This window comes from Bombina bombina, chromosome 6 (assembly GCF_027579735.1).
Source record: "Bombina bombina isolate aBomBom1 chromosome 6, aBomBom1.pri, whole genome shotgun sequence".
Taxonomy (NCBI): domain Eukaryota; kingdom Metazoa; phylum Chordata; class Amphibia; order Anura; family Bombinatoridae; genus Bombina; species Bombina bombina.
This window is the reverse complement of record NC_069504.1, coordinates 242388613-242412867: the sequence shown is the minus strand read 5'-3', so window position 1 is coordinate 242412867 and position 24255 is coordinate 242388613. Positions and strand designations below refer to the sequence as shown.

At 40.3% G+C, this 24255-nt stretch overlaps 1 protein-coding gene across 1 annotated transcript in view; it reads right to left on the bottom strand.

Moving 5' to 3' along the window:
* Nucleotides 1-24255, bottom strand: part of CAPS2 (calcyphosine 2) — a 314122-nt gene that overhangs the window by 68058 nt on the left and 221809 nt on the right. The window contains exon 14 of the mRNA XM_053716776.1: nt 7593-7669. Coding sequence (XP_053572751.1) covers nt 7593-7669 — 77 coding nt within the window. The remainder of the gene's footprint in view (nt 1-7592; nt 7670-24255) is intronic.

The following is a 24255-nucleotide window of genomic DNA, read 5'->3' as shown; positions in this document are numbered from 1 at the left end:
AGTCGTCTCCCGGTCGGCATATTTTTAATAAGTGAAACCGCCGGGAGAAAAGAACCACCAACATGCCTAATAATAAACTTTATAGCTCCAGTGCCTGTGTCGAGCCGTCTACACAAAAAGCCCAAACTCCCCTGAGCCTTTGTATGTGTCCCATATAATAAAGTGCTTCCTTAGTCTGAGTCTTTCTTTTTTATTCCCAGAAAATAAAGTAAGCACTCACCTCCTCATCTGCCTGATAGCAAGGCAGCTCCCAGGTTTAAGAGGTCCTCTCCCTCCCATGGACCTGTGAAAAGATAGAATTGACTGAGTAATTTTGCTCAGGCTTTCAGTGTAAGGGCAGCAACAGTATATCGGGAGGCGCAGTGAGAATTATGTCCCACAAGTTCCTATTGCTCTAAAGCCACCACTGCTCTACTGAAGAGACTGATATGGACTACGGCTACAACCTAGGACAAAGCAGCACAATCTTGTACTACTTTAAAAATAATAAACTATTGATTGAAGAATCTTTTTCTAACACCTAACTTTACCACCTCCTTGCTCTTAACGTAGGCAAAGAGAATGACTGGGGTGGGAGGGAAAGGAGGTGATATTTAACAGTTTGGCTGTGGTGCCCTTTGCTGCCTCCTGCAGGGCAGGAGTGATATTCCCAATAGTAATTAAGATGATCCGTGGACTCATCATGTCATTAAAAAAGGGTGTGGTGAGGGGTGTATTTATAGGCATTTTGAGGTTTGGGAAACTTTGCCCCTCATGGTAGGATTGTATATCCCATACGTCACTAGCTCATGGACTCTTGCCAATTACATGAATGAAATGAGCTTCCCGGCTTCATGTTTCTAATCATCTGAGAGATGGCTGTGAACGAGGACCAGAGTGCTAAAAAGAGACAGTACCTCAATTTTACTGTAAATGTGTATAAGTGCCCTAAAGTGGCTACTACTGTATGTAGTTATATCTGGTATATGTAACTATGACCCCAGGCAATCATGTGTACATGTTCATGCTAAGATCAGCCTGAAGAAACAGTACTGAATACTGAGAAACGTGTTGCGGTACTTTCTTTGTGTTAAATAAACACTTGATTTTAAAGCTCCAAATACTTGATGGTTTGGGACAGAGAGGTGGAACCCCATAGGCAATTAACTATCATCAGTTGCGAGGGGAGAGAGACCACAGACATCTGTGCTTTGTGAGCCAAGAGGAGAGTTTTACCAGACAACTCTGAGGATCCGGTCTGCCCAGATTGTACTACATTTTGGTGCTTCAGCAAATGTGAGTGTATTGCAACAAGTTTACCACTCCTGATATTTTATACAGAATTATGCTATGTGGCGCCTTCTCTACTCTTTTTTAGAATCGCACATGTAAGAAGCAGCAGTCATCATGCAGATTGAAATCACCCCGAACATGTTCCTTTGGGGTGACTGACAAGTCTTTCTCTTAGGTGAGAGAAGGGGGCAGAATTACACACTCACTTGAGTGTGTAATGGTACATATGGCAGCTGACATACAGGGCCGCTGTACGTGCTTTGTGAAGCCGTGCAGACAGGTTTTCAAATTAAAAACCTTGTCTGCATGGCTGTTCGTAAATAAGACTCATAATCTAAAAATACAGACAAAAACATAATTTATGCTTACCTGATAAATTCCTTTCTTCTGTTGTGTGATCAGTCCACGGGTCATCATTACTTCTGGGATATAACTCCTCCCCAACAGGAAATGCAAGAGGATTCACCCAGCAGAGCTGCATATAGCTCCTCCCCTCTACGTCACTCCCAGTCATTCGACCAAGAATCAACGAGAAAGGAGAAACCAAGGGTGAAGTGGTGACTGGAGTATAATTTAAAAAATATCTACCTGCCTTAAAAAAACAGGGCGGGCCGTGGACTGATCACACAACAGAAGAAAGGAATTTATCAGGTAAGCATAAATTATGTTTTCTTCTGTTATGTGTGATCAGTCCACGGGTCATCATTACTTCTGGGATACCAATACCAAAGCAAAAGTACACGGATGACGGGAGGGATAGGCAGGCTCATTATACAGAAGGAACCACTGCCTGAAGAACCTTTCTCCCAAAAATAGCCTCCGAAGAAGCAAAAGTGTCAAATTTGTAAAATTTGGAAAAAGTATGAAGCGAAGACCAAGTTGCAGCCTTGCAAATCTGTTCAACAGAGGCCTCATTCTTAAAGGCCCAAGTGGAAGCCACAGCTCTAGTAGAATGAGCTGTAATTCTTTCAGGAGGCTGCTGTCCAGCAGTCTCATAGGCTAAACGAATTATGCTACGAAGCCAGAAGGAGAGAGAGGTAGCCGAAGCCTTATGACCTCTCCTCTGACCAGAGTACACGACAAACAGGGAAGACGTTTGTCGAAAATCCTTAGTTGCCTGCAAGTAGAACTTGAGGGCACGAACTACATCCAGATTGTGTAGAAGACGTTCCTTCTTTGAAGAAGGATTCGGGCACAGAGAAGGAACCACGATCTCTTGATTGATGTTCCTGTTAGTGACTACCTTAGGTAAGAACCCAGGTTTAGTACGCAGAACTACCTTATCTGAATGAAAAATCAAATAAGGAGAATCACAATGTAAAGCTGATAACTCAGAGACTCTCCGAGCCGAAGAAATAGCCATTAAAAATAACACTTTCCAAGATAACAACTTTATATCAATGGAATGAAGGGGTTCAAACGGAACTCCTTGTAGAACGTTAAGAACAAGGTTTAAACTCCATGGCGGAGCAACAGTTTTAAACACAGGCTTGATTCTAGCTAAAGCCTGACAAAAGGCCTGGACGTCTGGATTTTCTGACAGACGCCTGTGCAACAAGATGGACAGAGCTGAGATCTGTCCCTTTAATGAACTAGCCGATAAACCCTTTTCTAAACCTTCTTGTAGAAAGGACAATATCCTAGGAATCCTAACCTTACTCCAGGAGTAACCTTTGGATTCGCACCAGTATAGGTATTTACGCCATATCTTATGGTAAATCCTTCTGGTAACAGGCTTCCTAGCCTGTATCAGGGTATCAATAACCGACTCAGAAAAACCACGTTTTGATAAAATCAAGCGTTCAATTTCCAAGCAGTCAGCTTCAGAGAAGTTAGATTTTGATGTTTGAATGGACCCTGTATCAGAAGGTCCTGTCTTAGAGGTAGAGACCAAGGCGGACAGGATGACATGTCCACTAGATCTGCATACCAAGTCCTGCGTGGCCATGCAGGCGCTATTAGAATCACTGATGCTCTCTCCTGTTTGATTTTGGCAATCAATCGAGGAAGCAGCGGGAAGGGTGGAAACACATAAGCCATCCCGAAGTTCCAAGGTGCTGTCAAAGCATCTATCAGAACCGCTCCCGGATCCCTGGATCTGGACCCGTAGCGAGGAAGTTTGGCGTTCTGGCGAGACGCCATGAGATCTATCTCTGGTTTGCCCCAACGTCGAAGTATTTGGGCAAAGACCTCCGGATGAAGTTCCCACTCCCCCGGATGAAAAGTCTGGCGACTCAAGAAATCCGCCTCCCAGTTCTCCACTCCCGGGATGTGGATTGCTGACAGGTGGCAAGAGTGAGACTCTGCCCAGCGAATTATCTTTGATACTTCCATCATTGCTAGGGAGCTTCTTGTCCCTCCTTGATGGTTGATGTAAGCTACAGTCGTGATGTTGTCCGACTGAAACCTGATGAACCCCCGAGTTTTTAACTGGGGCCAAGCCAGAAGGGCATTGAGAACTGCTCTCAATTCCAGAATGTTTATTGGTAGGAGACTTTCCTCCTGATTCCATTGTCCCTGAGCCTTCAGAGAATTCCAGACAGCACCCCAACCTAGTAGGCTGGCGTCTGTTGTTACAATTGTCCAGTCCGGCCTGCTGAATGGCATCCCCCTGGACAGATGTGGCCGAGAAAGCCACCATAGAAGAGAGTTTCTGGTCTCTTGATCCAGATTCAGAGTAGGGGACAAGTCTGAGTAATCCCCATTCCACTGACTCAGCATGCACAATTGCAGCGGTCTGAGATGTAGACGTGCAAAGGGTACTATGTCCATTGCTGCTACCATTAAGCCGATCACCTCCATGCATTGAGCTACTGACGGGAGTTGAATGGAATGAAGGACCCGGCATGCATTTAGAAGCTTTGTTAATCTGTCTTCTGTCAGATAAATCTTCATTTCTACAGAATCTATAAGAGTCCCCAAGAATGGAACTCTTGTGAGAGGAAAGAGAGAACTCTTCTTTTCGTTCTCTTTCCATCCATGCGACCTTAGAAATGCCAGAACTAACTCTGTATGAGACTTGGCAGTTTGAAAGCTTGAAGTTTGTATCAGAATGTCGTCTAGGTACGGAGCTACCGAAATTCCTCGCGGTCTTAGTACCGCCAGAAGGGCACCCAGAACCTTTGTGAAGATTCTTGGAGCCGTAGCCAATCCGAATGGAAGAGCTACAAACTGGTAATGCCTGTCTAAGAAGGCAAACCTTAGATACCGGTAATGATCTTTGTGAATCGGTATGTGAAGGTAAGCATCCTTTAAATCCACTGTGGTCATGTACTGACCCTTTTGGATCATGGGTAAGATTGTCCGAATAGTTTCCATTTTGAACGATGGAACTCTTAGGAATTTGTTTAGGATCTTTAAATCCAAGATTGGCCTGAAAGTTCCCTCTTTTTTGGGAACCACAAACAGGTTTGAGTAAAACCCTTGTCCTTGTTCCGACCGCGGAACCGGATGGATCACTCCCATTAATAACAGATCTTGTACACAGCGTAGAAACGCTTCTTTCTTTATCTGGTTTGTTGACAACCTTGACAGATGAAATCTCCCTCTTGGGGGAGAGAATTTGAAGTCTAGAAGGTATCCCTGAGATATGATCTCTAGCGCCCAGGGATCCTGAACATCTCTTGCCCAAGCCTGGGCGAAGAGAGAGAGTCTGCCCCCCACTAGATCCGGTCCCGGATCGGGGGCCCTCGATTCATGCTGTCTTAGGGGCAGCAGCAGGTTTCCTGGCCTGCTTGCCCTTGTTCCAGGACTGGTTAGGTTTCCAGCCTTGTCTGTAACGAGCAACGGCTCCTTCCTGTTTTGGTGCAGTGGAAGTTGGTGCTGCTCCTGCTTTGAAATTCCGAAAGGGACGAAAATTAGACTGTCTAGCCTTAGCTTTGGCTTTGTCTTGAGGCAGGGCGTGGCCCTTACCTCCTGTAATGTCAGCGATAATTTCTTTCAAACCGGGCCCAAATAAAGTTTGCCCTTTGAAAGGTATATTAAGTAATTTGGACTTAGAAGTTACATCAGCTGACCAGGATTTTAGCCACAGCGCCCTACGTGCCTGAATGGCGAATCCTGAGTTCTTAGCCGTAAGTTTGGTTAAATGTACTACGGCCTCCGAAATGAATGAATTAGCTAGTTTAAGGACTCTAAGCCTGTCCGTAATGTCGTCCAGCGTAGCTGAACTAAGGTTCTCTTCCAGAGACTCCATCCAAAATGCTGCCGCAGCCGTAATCGGTGCGATGCATGCAAGGGGTTGCAATATAAAACCTTGTTGAACAAACATTTTCTTAAGGTAACCCTCTAATTTTTTATCCATTGGATCTGAAAAAGCACAGCTATCCTCCACCGGGATAGTGGTACGCTTAGCTAAAGTAGAAACTGCTCCCTCCACCTTAGGGACCGTTTGCCATAAGTCCCGTGTGGTGGCGTCTATTGGAAACATCTTTCTAAATATTGGAGGGGGTGAGAACGGCACACCGGGTCTATCCCACTCCTTAGTAACAATTTCAGTTAGTCTCTTAGGTATAGGAAAAACGTCAGTACTCGCCGGTACCGCAAAGTATTTATCCAACCTACACAATTTCTCTGGTATTGCAACAGTGTTACAATCATTAAGAGCCGCTAAAACCTCCCCTAGTAATACACGGAGGTTCTCCAATTTAAAATTTGAAATATCTGAATCCAATCTGTTTGGATCAGAACCGTCACCCACAGAATGAAGCTCTCCGTCCTCATGCTCTGCAAGCTGTGACGCAGTATCAGACATGGCTCTAGTATTATCAGCGCACTCTGTTCTCACCCCAGAGTGATCACGCTTGCCCCTTAGTTCTGGTAATTTAGCCAAAACTTCAGTCATAACAGTAGCCATATCTTGTAATGTTATCTGTAATGGCCGCCCAGATGTACTAGGCGTCACAATATCACGCACCTCCCGGGCGGGAGATGCAGGTACTGACACGTGAGGCGAGTTAGTCGGCATAACTCTCCCCTCGCTGTTTGGTGAAATTTGTTCAATTTGTACAGATTGGCTTTTATTTAAAGTAGCATCAATACAGTTAGTACATAAATTTCTATTGGGCTCCACCTTGGCATTGGAACAAATGACACAGGTATCTTCCTCTGAATCAGACATGTTTAACACACTAGCAAATAAACTTGCAACTTGGTTACAATCTTATTTAACAAAAACGTACTGTGCCTCAAAGAAGCACTAAACGATTAAATGACAGTTGAAATAATGAACTGAAAAACTGTTATAGCATCAATCCTTGAAAACAACACAACTTTTAGCAAAGGTTTGTTCCCATTAGTAAAGTAACAATAATTAAATTTGAAACGTAAAAATTACAGAGCAACGTTTTTTAATCACAGTCAATATATAAGTCTCACAGCTCTGCTGAGAGAATCTACCTCCCTTCAAAGAAGTTTGAAGACCCCTGAGTTCTGTTAGATATGAACCGGATCATGCAGGAAATACAAGAGTAACTGACTGGAAATTTTTGATGCGTAGCAAAGAGCGCCAAAAACGGCCCCTCCCCCTCACACACAGCAGTGAGAGAGAAACGAAACTGTCACAATTAAAACAAGCAGCTGCCAAGTGGAAAAACAATGCCCAAACATTTATTCACTCAGTACCTCAGAAAATGCAAACGATTCTACATTCCAGCAAAAACGTTTAACATAATAAATACCTATTAAAAGGTTTAATGTACTTTTTACAGAGTAATTCCAGTGAAGTACCATCCCCAGAATACTGAAGTGTAGAGTATACATACATGTTATTATAACGGTATAGCAGGATTTTCTCATCAATTCCATTCAGAAAATAAAAACTGCTACATACCTCAATGCAGATTCATCTGCCCGCTGTCCCCTGATCTGAAGCTTTTACCTCCCTCAGATGGCCGAGAAACAGCAATATGATCTTAACTACTCCGGTTAAAATCATAGTAAAAACTCTGGTAGATTCTTCTTCAAACTCTGCCAGAGAGGCAATAACACGCTCCGGTGCTATTGTAAAATAACAAACTTTTGATTGAAGTTATAAAAACTAAGTATAATCACCATAGTCCTCTCACACATCCTATCTAGTCGTTGGGTGCAAGAGAATGACTGGGAGTGACGTAGAGGGGAGGAGCTATATGCAGCTCTGCTGGGTGAATCCTCTTGCATTTCCTGTTGGGGAGGAGTTATATCCCAGAAGTAATGATGACCCGTGGACTGATCACACATAACAGAAGAAATGTATGATTATTTTGCATACAGTATATGAAAAGCAAAGATGTAAGAATATAAAACAATGAGATTTTAATATTTATGTTAAAAACACTGACCTTGTAATGCCAAGAGGATGCTGTTCTCTTCATTCCCCTTAATACAGAAGGCAGTCTTGTTTTCTTTAACAAGTACCCTGAAATTATGGATGTAATTAGAACAGTAAGCTTTATAGCTCTGATTAATGTATCACTAATTTCATGGATCACTACAGAATCATATTGTACTGAATGCTATAGCACTGGGATATGTGCTTCATAAATTTTAATGTTTAAAACAAAAAAAGAAAACAATTAAATTAATTTCCTCTGAAAAGAAAATGCAGAAACACAAGTTAAGAATTATTATGTACCTTTAAAGCACCCGTTAAAAAAAATTATAATTTCTTTTTGTTTTCTAGATTATTACATGAAGCATCTGAATTAATGCTGTAGTATATTGATATACATCATAATGGAAACCAAGTCTATAAAGCCAATCCTCTGTAGGGCTATACAAGATTAATGCAAATATTGATCTCTTAAGAACTTAAGTATTGGGCTGTCAGTTTTATGCAATCATTTATCAGGAAGTTGTATTTATATTAATGTCTAGCCATCAAACCTTCCACATTCCAGTAATTGAGGATTTAATTAGTTCTATTATACATGTGTCTCAATAGCCATAGACAATAAACCAATATGATTTGCAAGAGTTCTTATAAAATAAAGTTATAAAAAAGAAAGGAGACTGAAAATGTGCAGGACATGCCTCAAATGCAGTTTACATTATTAGTTTTTCTTTGTATTCCCTAATGCATTTTCCATTAAGCAAACAAAAGAATGATATGAAATTAAACTGTTTTGAAAAAAATGGCAATGAAAACAGGATGGTAAAATACAGAAGCAGCAGTCAAGAACAACCACAAAATACACACACACATACATACACACAATTGTAATATATTGTTGGCTTTTGAGTAGAAATGGACCGCATTGCAGTGTGTCATCCCAAAGGCTTTATAACAAAACATGGAATCTTTTAAACTAGCAACCCTGCTGTTAACATACTACTTATAAAATCATAGCTCTTCAAATTGCTGTGTAATAATAGATTACTGTCTTTTAAGCACTGTATTTAATACACACAAACTCAGAGGCAGTTCTAGAAAAGTACTGGGGGACAGGCTGGATAAAAATCAATGATTTAAAAAAAAAAAAAGGAAATTTATGCTTACCTGATAAATTGATTTCTTCTACGATACGACGAGTCCACAGATTTCATCCTTACTTGTGGGATATTATCCTCCTGCTAACAGGAAGTGGCAAAGAGCACCCCAGCAGAGCTGTATATATAGCTCCTCCCTTCCCCTCCACCCCAGTCATTCGACCGAAGGTTTTAGGAACAGAAAGGAAAAGCTAAAAGGTGCAGAGGTGACTGAAGTTGTAAATAAAAATATAATATGTCTTAAATTGACAGGGAGGGCCGTGGACTCGTCGTATCGTAGAAGAAATCAATTTATCAGGTAAGCATAAATTTCCTTTTCTTCTACAATATACGACAAGTCCACGGATTTCATCCTTACTTGTGGGATACAATACCAAAGCTACAGGACACAGATGAAAGGGAGGGACAAGACAGAGACCTAAACGGAAGGCAACACTGCTTGAAGAACTTTTCTCCCAAAAACAGCCTCAGAAGAAGCAAAAGTATCAAATATGTAAAATTTGGAAAAAGTATGAAGGGACGACCAAGTCGCAGCCTTACAAATCTGTTCAACAGAAGCATCATTTTTAAAGGCCCATGTGGAAGCCACAGCCCTAGTAGAATGAGCCGTAATTCTTTCAGGAGGCTGCTGTCCAGCAGTCTCATATGCCAGGCGGATGATACTCCTCAGCCAAAAAGAAAGTGAGGTAGCCGTAGCTTTCTGACCCCTACGCTTTCCAGAATAAACAATGAATAATGAAGATGATTGACGGAAATCCTTAGTCGCCTGCAAGTAGAACTTCAAGGCACGGACCACGTCCAAGTTATGTAACAGACGCTCCTTCTTAGAAGAAGGATTAGGACACAAGGAAGGAACAACAATTTCCTGATTAATATTCTTATTTGAAACAACCTTAGGAAGAAATCCAGTTTTGGTACGTAAAACCACCTTATCAGAATGAAAGATGAGGCAACCTTTTCAGAACAAAAGATGAGGCGAATCACACTGTAATGCTGAAAGCTCAGAAACTCTTCGAGCAGAAGAAATAGCAACTAAAAACAGAACTTTCCAAGATAACAATTTAATATCTATGGAATGCATGGGTTCAAACGGAACCCCTTGAAGAACTCAAAGAACTAAATTCAAACTCCAAGGAGGAGTAATTGGTCTAAATACAGGCTTAATTCTAGACAGAGCCTGACAAAAAAACTGAACATCTGGCAAATCTGCCAAACGTTTGTGAAGCAAAATCGACAAAGCATAAATTTGTCCCTTTAAGGAACTAGCTGAAAACCCTTTCTCCAATCCTTCTTGGAAAAAAGACAGAATCCTGGGAATCCTAACCTTACTCCATGAGTAACCTTTGGATTCACCAATAAAGATATTTACGCCATATCTTATGATAGATTTTTCTAGTAACAGGCTTTTGAGCCTGTATCAATGTATCTATGACCGAATCAGTGAATCCTCGCTTAGATAAAATCAAGCGTTCAATCTCCAAGCAGTCAGCTGCAGAGAACTTAGATTTGGATGTTGGAAAGGACCTTGAATGAGTAGGTCCTGTCTCAAATGAAGTTTCCATGGTGGCAGCAATGACATGTCCACTAGATCCGCATACCAAGTCCTGCGTGGCCACACAGGTGCTATCAGGATTACTGAAGCTCTCTTCTGTTTGATCCGAGCAATCACGTGTGGAAGGAGAGGAAACGGTGGAAACACATAAGCTAGGCTGAACGACCAAGGAACTGCCAAGGCATCTAGCAGTTCGGCCTGAGGATCCCTCGACCTGGATCCGTATCTTGGAAGCTTGGCATTCTGTCGAAATGCCATCAGATCCAATTCCGGTCTGCCCCATCGGAGAATCAGAGAGGCAAACACCTCCGGGTGGAGCTCCCACTCCCCCGGATGAAAAGTCTGACGACTTAGAAAATCCGCTTCCCAGTTCTCTACTCCTGGGATGTAGAATGCCGATAGATAGCAAGAGTGGGCCTCGCCCAACGGATTATCTTTGATACTTCTATCATCGCTAAGGAACTCCTTGTTCCCCCCTGAAGATTGATATACGCCACAGTTGTGATATTGTCCGACTGGAATCTGATGAATTTGGCCAAAGCCAACTGAGGCCACGCCTGAAGCGCATTGAATATTGCTCTCAGTTCCAGAATATTGATTGGAAGTAGAGACTCCACCTGAGTCCAAACACCCTGAGCCTTCAGGGAATTCCAGACTGCACCCCAGCCCAGAAGGCTGGCGTCCGTTGTCTCTATCACCCACAAGGGTCTGCGGAAACACATCCCCTGGGACAGATGATCCGGCGACAACGACCAAAGAAGAGAGTCTCTGGTCTCTTGATCCAGATTTATCTGAGGAGAAAAATTTGCATAATCCCCATTCCACTGTCCGAGCATGCACAGCTGCAGTGGTCTGAGATGAAAGCGAGCAAACGGAATGATGTCCATTGCCGCTACCATTAATCCAATTACCTCCATACACTGAGCCACTGATGGACGAGGAATGGACTGAAGTGCTCGGCAAGTATTTAGAATCTTTGATTTTCTGACCTCCGTTAGAAATATTTTCATGTCTACCGAGTCTATCAGCGTTCCTAAGAAAGGAACCCTTGTCTGTGGAACTAGTGAACTCTTTTCTATGTTCACCTTCCAACCGTGAGCTCTCAGGAAAGACAGGAGTGTACGTGTGAGCTTTTGTCAGATGATAATTTGACGCCTGGATTAAAATGTCATCCAGATAAGGCGCCACTGCTATGCCTCGCGGTCTGAGAACTGCCAGAAGGGACCCTAGAACCTTTGTGAAGATTCTGGGTGCTGTGGCCAACCCGAAGGGACGAGCCACGAACTGATAATGTTTGTCCAGGAAGGCAAACCTTAGAAACTGATGATGATCCTTGTGGATAGGAATATGAATATATGCATCCTTCAAGTCCACGGTTGTCATATATTGACCATCCTGGATCATTGGTAAAATTGTTTGTATAGTCTACATCTTGAATGATGGAACTCAAGAGAAATTTTTTAGACACTTGAGATCTAAAATGGGTCTGAAAGTTCCCTCTTTTTTGGGAACCACGAAAAGATTTGAATAAAACCCCTGCCCCTGTTACAGTTTTGGAACAGGACAGATTACTCCCATGGTAGAAAGGTCTTTTACACAGCGTAAGTACGCCTCTCTTCTACAGATAATCGTGAAAGATGAAATCTCCCTCTTGGGAGAAAATCCTTGAATTCCAGCTGATACCGTGGGTCACTATTTCCAGTGCCCAAGGGTCCTGAACATCTCTTGCGGAAGCCTGAGCAAAGAAAGGAAGTCTGCCCCCTACTAGATCCGGTCCCAGATCGGGGGCCGCCCCTTCATGCTGTCTTTGTAGCAGCAGCGGGCTTCTTGGATTGTTTACCTTTATTCCAAGCCTGGTTGGGTCTCCAGATTGACTTGGATTTAGAAAAACTCCCTTCCTGCTTTGTGGAGGAAGAGGAAGTAGAGGTTACTCCTTTAAAATTTCGAAAGGAACGAAAATTATTTTGTTTACCCCTCATCTTAACAGACTTATCCTGAGGTAGGGCATGGCCTTTACCTCCATTAATGTCAGAAATGATTTCCTTCAATTCAGGCCCGAATATGGTCTTACCCTTAAAAGGAATAGCTTTGATGACACATTAGCAGACCAAGATTTGAGCCATAACGCTCTACGCGCTAAAATGGCACATCCTGCATTTTTTGCCGCTAATTTAGCAATTTGAAAAGCGGCATCTGTAATAAAAGAATTAGCTAGCTTGAGAGCCTTAATTCTATCCAAAATGTCCTCTAATGGGGTCTCAACCTTCAGAGACTCTTCTAGAGCATCAAACCAAAAAGCTGCTGCAGTATTAACTGGAACAATGCAAGCTGTAGGTTGTAAAAGAAAACCCTGATGAATAAATAATTTCTTTAGAAGACCCTCTAACTTTTTATCCATAGGGTCTTTGAAAGCACAACTGTCCTCAATAGGTATAGTTGTACGCTTAGACAGGGTAGATATAGCTCCCTCCACCTTAGGGACTGTTTGCCAAGAGTCCCGAATGGTGTCTGATATGGGAAACATTTTCTTAAAATTAGGAGGGGGAGAGAACGGTATGCCTGGTCTATCCCATTCCTTTTTTACAATTTCCGAAATTCTTTTAGGAGCCGGAAAAACATCAGTGTAAGTAGGCACCTCTAAATATTTGTCCATCTTACACAATTTCTCTGGTGGTATCACAATAGGGTCACAATCATCCAGAGTCGCTAAAACCTCCCAAAGTAACAGGCGGAGGTGTTCAAGCTTAAATTTAAAGGACATGACGTCCGAATCTGTCTGATGTAACACATTTCCTGAGTCTGAAAGTTCTCCCTCAGACAGCAATTCCCTGACCCCCAACTCAGAGCACTGTGAGGGTACATCGGAAATAGCCAATAAAGCATCAGAGGATTCAGTATTCACATTAATACCTGACCTACTGCGTTTACCCTGTAACACTGGTAATTTAGTTAATACCTCAGTAAGGATAGTTGACATAACTGCAGCCATCTCCTGCAGAGTAAAAGAATAAGACGCACTAGAGGTACTTGGCGTAGCTTGTACTTGGGCGTTAAAGGTTGTGACACTTGGGGAGAATTGGATGGCATATCCTGATTCTCTTCAGACTGAGAATCATCCTTAGGCACACTTTCTTGACCTAAAATATGCTTTTTACAAGAGGTACACAATGTAAGCGGGGGTTCCACAATGGCTTCTAAACACCTAGAACAATGAGATTCCTCAATGTCAGACATGTTGAACAGACTAGTAATAACCACAATAGCCGTTAAACACTTTATTTATTGCTTTAAACAAAATTTTGAGAAATGTGTACTTTAAGAAATAAAAAAGCGCACACATTTTCCAAAACTGCTCAAAAAACGTTAATTTTCACTAAAAATTAATTATAACTAAGTAATGGCTCCAAAAATGATTGCACCTAAAGAGTAAGGAGAGAAATTAACCTCTAAAAGGATCTTAAGTCACAGCTATGTTAAATTTTGACAAAAATACCCCCTGCACCTCACCACAGCTCTGCTGTGGCGCCTACCTGCCCCCAGGGTACTTCAAAATGACTCGCCAATGATCCGGATAATAGAACCCCTGTCTAGGATCAACCGGAGTTTAATGCTTGCTGCTTCACAGCCAGAGGAAAGTGCGCATCTGAGCGGGCGAAATTAGGCCCCGCCTATCATGTCCGATGATCAAGTAGGCCTGAAACAACCGCATGGTGAAGCGGTTTCAAGAAAAAAACCAAGTGGAACTTTTTAACCCCCAATAACACACCATTGTCAAACACAAAATTGTCAAACTGTTCATTTTGCAATAAAAACTGTTAAACAATTCCTGCCTCTCCCAGTGTCTCTTATAATGCTTAAGCCCACTGCGGCTTGAAGGATTTCCCTGCCAAAAGCAGCTTCTGAAGAAGCGTAAACATCAAAACATAAAATTTGGAAAAGGTATGATGAGAAGACCAAGTTGCCGCTTTGCAAATCTGTTCCAAAGAAGCCTAATTTTTGACCCAAGAAGTAGATACAGATCTATTGGAATGTGCAGTAACTTGCTTTTGAGGCGGTTTTCCCACAGCCAAGTAAGCTTTACATATTGTCTGTTTCAACCATGAAGCTTATGTCACTGCAGTGGCTTTTTGACCTTTTATATTACCTGAAAAATGGACAAATAAGCTAGAGGTTTGTCTAACATCTTTAGTAGCCTTAAGATAATATTTTAAGGCTCTAAACACTTCCAAGTTGCATAGAAGATGTTCCTTAGAATTAGAAGGATTTGGGCACAGAGAAGGAACAACAATTTCCTGGGTAATGTTTTCAGAAGATACAGCCTTCGGAAGAAAATCATATGCGGTTCTAAGAACTGCTTTATCCTGGTGAAACAAAAAAAAGGGGGAATCAGAAGAAAGAGCTGAGAGTTCAGAAACACATCTAGCTGAAGAGATGGCTAGAAGAGAACTGTCAAAGACAACATTTCTAGGTCCAAATTATGCATAGGTTCAAAGGGAGGGCCTTGCAAAACATATAAAACCAGATTAAGATTCCAAGGAGGAGAACTAGGCCGAATAACAGAGCAAATTCTCAGCAAGGCCTGAACAAAAGTGTTATCAGGAAACTTAGCTAACTTTTTATGAAACAAAATGGACAAGGCAGAAATTTGACCCTTGAAGCTAGTTGTTAAACCTTTCTTTAGACCATCCTGGAAAAACTGAAGAATTCAAAGAAAACAAATTAAGATTTCCAAAATGTTATGGTAAATCTTCTGAGTAACCGGTTTCCGGGCATGCAGAAAAGTAGAGATTACAGAATCTGAGAAGCCTCTACTCTTGAGGACTAGGCATTCAACATCCACGCTGTCAAATTTAGAGATCAGAGGTCCTGATGATAAAAAAAGACCTTGGGACAGCAGATCTTCCCTAAGAGGAAGAGTTTAAGGAGGGGAGGATGACATCTAGATGAGATCCGCATACCAAGTCTTGCAATGATTCTCAGAAAAAAAAAGAACAAACAGGGGAAATAGATTGGCCAGATGAAAGTTCCAAGGAGCTCCTGGATTTCTTGACCTTGCACATTAAATTGGAAGTTTGTGGTACAGCTTGGATGCCATAAGGTCTATTTCTGGAAGACCCCATTTCAGGACTAGCTGACGGAACACATCCAGATGAAGAAACCACTCTCCTGGATGTTCTGATTGATGGCTTAAGTAATCTGCTTCCCAGTTGTTCACTCCCGGAATGTGAACAGCAGACAACATGCAGTAATTTTTTCTCTGCCCAATAAATAATGTGAGAAACTTTTTGCATGGCAAGGGGACTCAGAGTCCCTCCCTGATTATTGATGTAAGCTACAGCCATGATGTTGACTGACTGAAAACAAATACATTTTTCTTGACTGAGAATGAGCCAAGAGTGAAAATCCCGAAGGATTGCACAAGGTTGTATTAATCTCTAAATCCACATTGAAAAAAGGCAGCTGCCTTTTGACACTCCTTCAGAACGTGAGACAGATGGAACCCTTCCCAGGGGGTGGAGCTAACCGCCGTAACAATGTGCAGGCAACATCTTGAGGTAAAAAAGTAAAAAATACAGATTTTTTTAAATTAAACACTAAAAATTTTTATCCAGATGATCTCTAACTTCATAGAGAAACTGAAAGCATAGGGTCTCAAATCAAGTCTGAGCTCCCAAATAAATTGGAAAATAATAAAATCTTGATTGCAGAACACTTCAATCAACCGTTCACCTCGGTGGCCAAGAACTGGACAGTAGCGTTGGGAGGATTTGAAACCTCTTGTGAGGGTTCTTGATCTCCACCTGCTGGCAGGAAGTATACCCCACATGTTATGGACACCCATGGACTCTCCTCATACAAAATAATTCAGATTTTTTTTTTATTTAAATTGGATTTATTAATTTAAATCAGATTTTTTTTTTATTTAAATAGGATTTTTTTAAAATAAAATGCTTTTTTGAGGAAAAATCTATCTAAAAGATAATTTCTATTTAAGATACATGTTAATCCAAAGGTTATTAATCCTGAAATTTAGATTAGTTTCTAATTATATAGCAAGATGCTGTATATTCATGGCTGTAACTTTTTTTTTGGTAAATTAATTGCATCAATCCATTCACAATGTCATGCTCTCCCAAAGGTTTTTGTCTGATTATTTTGGACAATTTTTCTATTTGGAAAATATTATCAAATATTATTGGTTTTGTAGTTCTCAAAACTGAATTTGTATCTGCAGAAATAACATGCCCCTTCTTCACAGCAAAATGTTGTTATAAAATTAACATACAGAGTTGATAAATAGACCTTAAAAGATAACTTTTGGGTTTCAGACAGAGCATACAATTTTCAGGTATCAGATTTACTTCTATTATCAGATTTGCTTCATACTCTTGGAATCCTTTGTTGAAGGAGAGCAATGCTCTACTGGGGCCTACGCGAAAACATTGGGTGAGACAGTGACAAGCAGTTAGCTCACAGTAGTGCATTACTTTTGAGCCTACCTATGCCGGCTTTTCAACAATGGACACCAATAGAACAAAGCAAATTAAATAAGAGAAGTCAATTTAAAAATTGCATGTTCTTTCTTCATCATGAAACTTTAATTTTGACTTCACTGTCCTTTTAATGCCATTGCTCCCCTGTAAATCTATGTACACAGGATCAACCAATACAAAGTTTCAAGAAGCTACAGAATAGAAGATTGTTTGGAGTGAAATAGATCTGTACAAGGACAAGTGTGAGGAGGGAGGGGCACAAATGAAAAATTATGTTTTTGTTTTAGTTAAATAAAAATATTTCAATTGTTGTTATTAATGTCATCATTATTTTTCTCCTTCCAATAAAGTACAGGTGAAAAGTTGATTATGAAACATAAATGATTAATCAATTAAGGGCTAGATTACAAGTGGAGCGCAAAATATCACTTTTGCAAAAGCGATATTTGCGCTCCACTTAGTAATATCAGTGCATGCAAATGTGCACTGGTATTACAAGTTAGCCGCAATGCGAACACGACCAAGCGTTCGCATTGCATTGAAGCGTGTTCTTCCATAGGCTCCAATGGGAGCCTCGTTCTCATGCCATGAGACATGGCTGAGAACTCAGCTCTGCAAAAGGGGAAAAGTCGCGCATCAAATGTTAAATATACATGTATATGCTTATATACATATATATTTATGCGTTTAGAGGGCAGTCTATGATTAAAAAATACAAACCCCCAAGCTAAAGTTATCCTTCGCTCCGGATGAAGATAGAAGATGATGGAGCCGCCTGGAAGAAGACCTCCGCCGGACTTCAGGAACGGTGAGTACCTATTTGGGGGTTAAATTTAGGATTTCTTTTTATTATTCTTTTTTATTTTTAAGATTAGGGATTTAATAGGCTTATAAAAGAGCTGAATGCCCTTTTAAGGGAAATGTCCATACAAATGCCCCTTTAGGGGCAATTGGTAGTTTAGGTTTTTTTAGTGTTAGGTTCTTTTATTTTGGGGGGTTTAGTGGGTGGGGTTTTTTTACTGTTAGGGGGGACTGATTAAACGTATTTATTAAACGTAAAATAGCTGTTTAACTTAGGGCAATGCCCTACAAAATGCCCTTGTAAGGGCTATTGGTATTTAAGATTAGGGGATGTTTTTATGTTGGGGGAGGCTTTTTTATTTTCATAGGGATTAGGTTTAATTTTTTTTAATTTTTGATAATTTAGTTTTTTCTGCAATGTTAGACTTATTTTTTGTAATGTTAGATTATTTTTTTGTAATTTAATGTTAGGATTTTTTTATTTTAATTGTAATTTTGTAGTAATTGGGGTTAATTTAGGGGGTGTTAGGTTAGGGGGCTTAGTAATTAAATTAGTTATTTGCGTTGTGGGAGGTTGGCGGTTTAGGAGTTAATAGGTAAATTGCGATGTGGGGTTTTGGCAGTTATGGGGTTAATAAGTTAATTAGGTTTATTGTGATGTGGGGATTTAGGGGTTAATAGTATAATTAGTTGGCGTTGTAGGGTTTGGGGGTTTAAGGATTAATATTGTAATTTATTTAGTTGGCGGTGTAAAGGGTAGGTTGTTTCTGTTTTTTTTTGTTAATACTTAGTACGGGCAGTTATGTTTATTTTTTTTCTTAATACTTCGTGTGGGTGGTTAGTTTTTTTTTAATACTTTGTGCGGGCGGTTAGTTTTATTTTTTCATGTTGGGTTAGCGCATTTGAGAATACGTGGTCGGGTTAGCACATATGTGAATATGAGTTTGGGTTAGCGCGCGAGTAGGATGTTTTTTCCCCTTCTTTTATCCATTAGAGGCCTACTTATCAAGTAGTCAACTGTGCTGATTTCGACGGCACCAATACACTCCCCTGAATACGCTCTCCATATTTAACAAAAAAGCTGTCAAAAAGCCATGCACCAAGTACGGGGCGATGAGCAACGGACTATTGTTAACTAACAGTCATCGATCTCGCTGCTATTCGGCTTTTTCCCAGCATTATTTGTATACTGTCACTAAACACCGCTACTATACTAAACTGTTTAACCCCTATCCCGCCGCTCCTCGACCCCGCCACAACTAAATAAAGTTATTAACTCCTATCCCGCTGCTGCAAAAGAAACAAGCAGAGGCACAGGTAATTCACAAACAGCAAAGCGTCCTTTATTCAAAATATTAAAAAGACAGCTGGAGACACATAGGAAAAAGCTGTAAACCTCTAGGGCAAAGGTGGAGTAGTGGTTACCCATGTACCCTGATGCTGACGCGTTTCGGCAGGTGCCGTAATCGTAGCTAAAGGGTGTAAGCTTGATCACTAATTTAAAGAGACAGATCACCTGTGATAGGTTAAAAACTTGTGCTACGTGGGTAACACACACCTCCACCACATAATGTTCTGCACATACAGGGAGTGCAGAATTATTAGGTAAATGAGTATTTTGACCACATCATCCTCTTTATGCATGTTGTCTTACTCCAAGCTGTATAGGCTCGAACGCCTACTACCAATTAAGCATATTAGGTGATGTGCATCTCTGTAATGAGAAGGGGTGTGGTCTAATGACATCAACACCCTATATCAGGTGTGCATAATTATTAGGCAACTTCCTTTCCTTTGGCAAAATGGGTCAAAAGAAGGACTTGACAGGCTCAGAAAAGTCAAAAATAGTGAGATATTTTGCAGAGGGATGCAGCACTCTTAAAATTGCAAAGCTTCTGAAGCGTGATCATCGAACAATCAAGCGTTTCATTCAAAATAGTCAACAGGGTCGCAAGAAGCGTGTGGAAAAACCAAGGCGCAAAATAACTGCCCATGAACTGAGAAAAGTCAAGCGTGCAGCTGCCAAGATGCCACTTGCCACCAGTTTGGCCATATTTCAGAGCTGCAACATCACTGGAGTGCCCAAAAGCACAAGGTGTGCAATACTCAGAGACATGGCCAAGGTAAGAAAGGCTGAAAGACGACCACCACTGAACAAGACACACAAGCTGAAACGTCAAGACTGGGCCAAGAAATATCTCAAGACTGATTTTTCTAAGGTTTTATGGACTGATGAAAAGAGAGTGAGTCTTGATGGGCCAGATGGATGGGCCCGTGGCTGGATTGGTAAAGAGCAGAGAGCTCCAGTCCGACTCAGACGCCAGCAAGGTGGAGGTGGAGTACTGGTTTGGGCTGGTATCATCAAAGATGAGCTTGTGGGGCCTTTTCGGGTTGAGGATGGAGTCAAGCTCAACTCCCAGTCCTACTGACAGTTTCTGGAAGACACCTTCTTCAAGCAGTGGTACAGGAAGAAGTCTGTATCCTTCAAGAAAGACATGATTTTCATGCAGGACAATGCTCCATCACACGCGTCCAAGTACTCCACAGTGTGGCTGGCAAGAAAGGGTGTAAAAGAAGAAAATCTAATGACATGGCCTCCTTGTTCACCTGATCTGAACCCCATTGAGAACCTGTGGTCCATCATCAAATGTGAGATTTACAAGGAGGGAAAACAGTACACCTCTCTGAACAGTGTCTGGGAGGCTGTGGTTGCTGCTGCACGCAATGTTGATGGTGAACAGATCAAAACACTGACAGAATCCATGGATGGCAGGCTTTTGAGTGTCCTTGCAAAGAAAGGTGGCTATATTGGTCACTGATTTGTTTTTGTTTTGTTTTTGAATGTCAGAAATGTATATTTGTGAATGTTGAGATGTTATATTGGTTTCACTGGTAAAAATAAATAAATGAAATGGGTATATATTTGTTTTTTGTTAAGTTGCCTAATAATTATGCACAGTAATAGTCACCTGCACACAAAGATATCCCCCTAAAATAGCTATAACTAAAAACAAACTAAAAACTACTTCCAAAACTATTCAGCTTTGATATTAATTAGTTTTTTGGGTTCATTGAGAACATGGTTGTTGTTCAATAATAAAATTAATACTCAAAAATACAACTTGCCTAATAATTCTGCACTCCCTGTATTCTTAATATCTTGTTGTTTATATATATACACACAAATGTTTATATGAAGTGGATAAAATGTTGTCATCATCTTAAATTAGGGCAATTACCTAATTTACGGGTGGAGGTGTGTGTTACCCACGTAGCACAAGTTTTTAACCTATCACAGGTGATCTGTCTCTTTAAATTAGTGATCAAGCTTACACCCTTCAGCTACGATTACGGCACCTGCCGAAACGCGTCAGCATCAGGGTACGTGGGTAACCACTACTCCACCTTTGCCCTAGAGGTTTACAGCTTTTTCCTATGTGTCTCCAGCTGTCTTTTTAATATTTTGAATAAAGGACGCTTTGCTGTTTGTGAATTACAGGTGCCTCTGTTTGTTTCTTTTGCTGTTACCTTTTGGATATGTTCAAGGCACGGACACATACTGAGCAGCGATAACTTCCCCTGTATGGTATAGCACTATATTGGAATACCGGCTTATCCAGGCCGTGGACTCTCCTTACCATTGGACTTACCCGCCCCTCATTGTGACGTCACGCACTTCCGGACCGGCTGTACACACGCTGAAACGCTGTAGGGATCCACGCTGCTGCTCGACCTCCATGCTGCTGTGGATGCACAGATTTCTGAGAGAGAGGGTCTAGAGCATAGAAGGTTTAAGGTGGGTCCCCAGGATCAGTGTTTATATCAGCGCATACACTGTTTTGATTGTACATACATGAGTACGGAACTATCTTAGGGGTTGGAGATTTTTGGAAGCCAGTGCAGCATACAGGGGCATATGTGTTATTACTAATTAGCAACCACGGTAGTTTGCTAACAGGTGCTGCAACTCTTTTGTGGTGATACCTATCCCGCTGCTCCCCGACACCGCAGCAACTCTAATAAACTTATTAACCCCTATCCCGCCACTCCCGGACCCCGCCGCCACCTACATTATGTTATTTACCCCTTATCTGCCGCCCCCTAACCCTCCACCACCTACATTATGTTATTAATCCCTAATCTGCCACCCCCTACACCGTCGTCCTCCTACTAATTAACCTACCCTAACTGTTATACTAAAATGATATTAAACTATATTAAACTATTAATTAATCTACCCTATTATACTAAAATTACATTAAACTATATTAAACTAATAATTAATCTACCCTAACTGTTATACTAAATTACATTAAACTACAAATTAAATTAACTATATTAAATATTTAAAAACCTAACCCTACTCAAATAATTTAATTCTACAATAAAAAATTACAAAGTTACAAAAAACTAACAACTAAGTTACAAAAAAAATAAACACTAAGTTGCACAAAATAAAAAATAAATTATCAAAGATTTAAACTAATTACACCTAATCTAAGAACCCTATGAAAATAAAAAGCCCCCCCAAAATAAAAAAAAAAACCCTAACCTACAATGAACTACAAATAGCCCTTAAAAGGGCCTATTATTAGTTTAATATAATTTTAGTATAACAGTTAGGGTATATTAATTATTAGTTTAATATAGTTAAATGTAATTTTAGTATAACAGTTAGGGAAGGTTAATTAATAGTTTAATATAGTTTAATGTAATTTTAGTATAATAGTTAGGGTAGATTAATTATTAGTTTAATATAGTTTAATGTAATTTTAGTATAACAGTTAGGGTATATTAATTATTAGTTTAATATAGTTTAATGTAATTTTAGTATAACAGTTAGGGTAGGTTAATCAATAGTTTAATATAGTTTATTTTAATTCTTTTTTTTTTTTTTTTAAATAAGTTTTTTTATTGAGGTAACAAGCAGTAACATAGAAACATTACATATGTCCAGATACAGATCAGCCTTGGAAAAAACATCTTTACAATTTTAAAGTAGAAAGTAGGCAAGGTCTTAAAAAAATGAAGGTACCAGTGAAATTGTTATAGTCGCCATGCCAGACCCACATCTATACAAAGTACCTGCAAATGAAAACTTGAACTGTACAAAATAACTAAACAACAAGTCTAGCAATGAGAATATAACTTCTGGCAAAGATTACAAAAGTATGTCTAAGATGTGGATTATAAAATGTATAATATATAGGATTGAAAGTAAAAAGAAAAGACTTGCGTGTGGCAGAGATGGCTAACTGGAACATATTATAAAGAAACCTCATTATGTAACCTTTGACTTAGTAAGGGTAAGAATGGTCCCCAAATTAATGTGGAAACCAAAAAACATAATTTATGTAAGAACTTACCTGATAAATTCATTTCTTTCATATTAGCAAGAGTCCATGAGCTAGTGACGTATGGGATATACATTCCTACCAGGAGGGGCAAAGTTTCCCAAACCTCAAAATGCCTATAAATACACCCCTCACCACACCCACAATTCAGTTTAACGAATAGCCAAGAAGTGGGGTGATAAAAAAGTGCGAAAGCATATAAAATAAGGAATTGGAATAATTGTGCTTTATACAAAATCATAACCACCACAAAAAAAGGGCGGGCCTCATGGACTCTTGCTAATATGAAAGAAATGAATTTATCAGGTAAGTTCTTACATAAATTATGTTTTCTTTCATGTAATTAGCAAGAGTCCATGAGCTAGTGACGTATGGGATAATGACTACCCAAGAAGTGGATCTTTCCACACAAGAGTCACTAGAGAGGGAGGGATAAAATAAAGACAGCCAATTCCTGCTGAAAATAATCCACACCCAAAATAAAGTTTAACGAAAAACATAAGCAGAAGATTCAAACTGAAACCGCTGCCTGAAGTACTTTTCTACCAAAAACTGCTTCAGAAGAAGAAAATACATCAAAAAGGTAGAATTTAGTAAAAGTATGCAAAGAGGACCAAGTAGCTGCTTTGCAGATCTGGTCAACCGAAGCTTCATTCCTAAACGCCCAGGAAGTAGAAACTGACCTAGTAGAATGAGCTGTAATTCTCTGAGGCGGAGTTTTACCCGACTCAACATAGGCAAGATGAATTAAAGATTTCAACCAAGATGCCAAAGAAATGGCAGAAGCTTTCTGGCCTTTTCTAGAACCGGAAAAGATAACAAATAGACTAGAAGTCTTACGAAAAGATTTCGTAGCTTCAACATAATATTTCAAAGCTCTAACAACATCTAAAGAATGCAACGATTTCTCCTTAGAATTCTTAGGATTAGGACATAATGAAGGAACCACAATTTCTCTACTAATGTTGTTGGAATTCACAACTTTAGGTAAAAATTCAAAAGAAGTTCGCAACACCGCCTTATCCTGATGAAAAATCAGAAAAGGAGACTCACAAGAAAGAGCAGATAATTCAGAAACTCTTCTGGCAGAAGAGATGGCCAAAAGGAACAAAACTTTCCAAGAAAGTAATTTAATGTCCAATGAATGCATAGGTTCAAACGGAGGAGCTTGAAGAGCACCCAGAACCAAATTCAAACTCCAAGGAGGAGAAATTGACTTAATGACAGGTTTTATACGAACCAAAGCTTGTACAAAACAATGAATATCAGGAAGAATAGCAATCTTTCTGTGAAAAAGAACAGAAAGAGCAGAGAT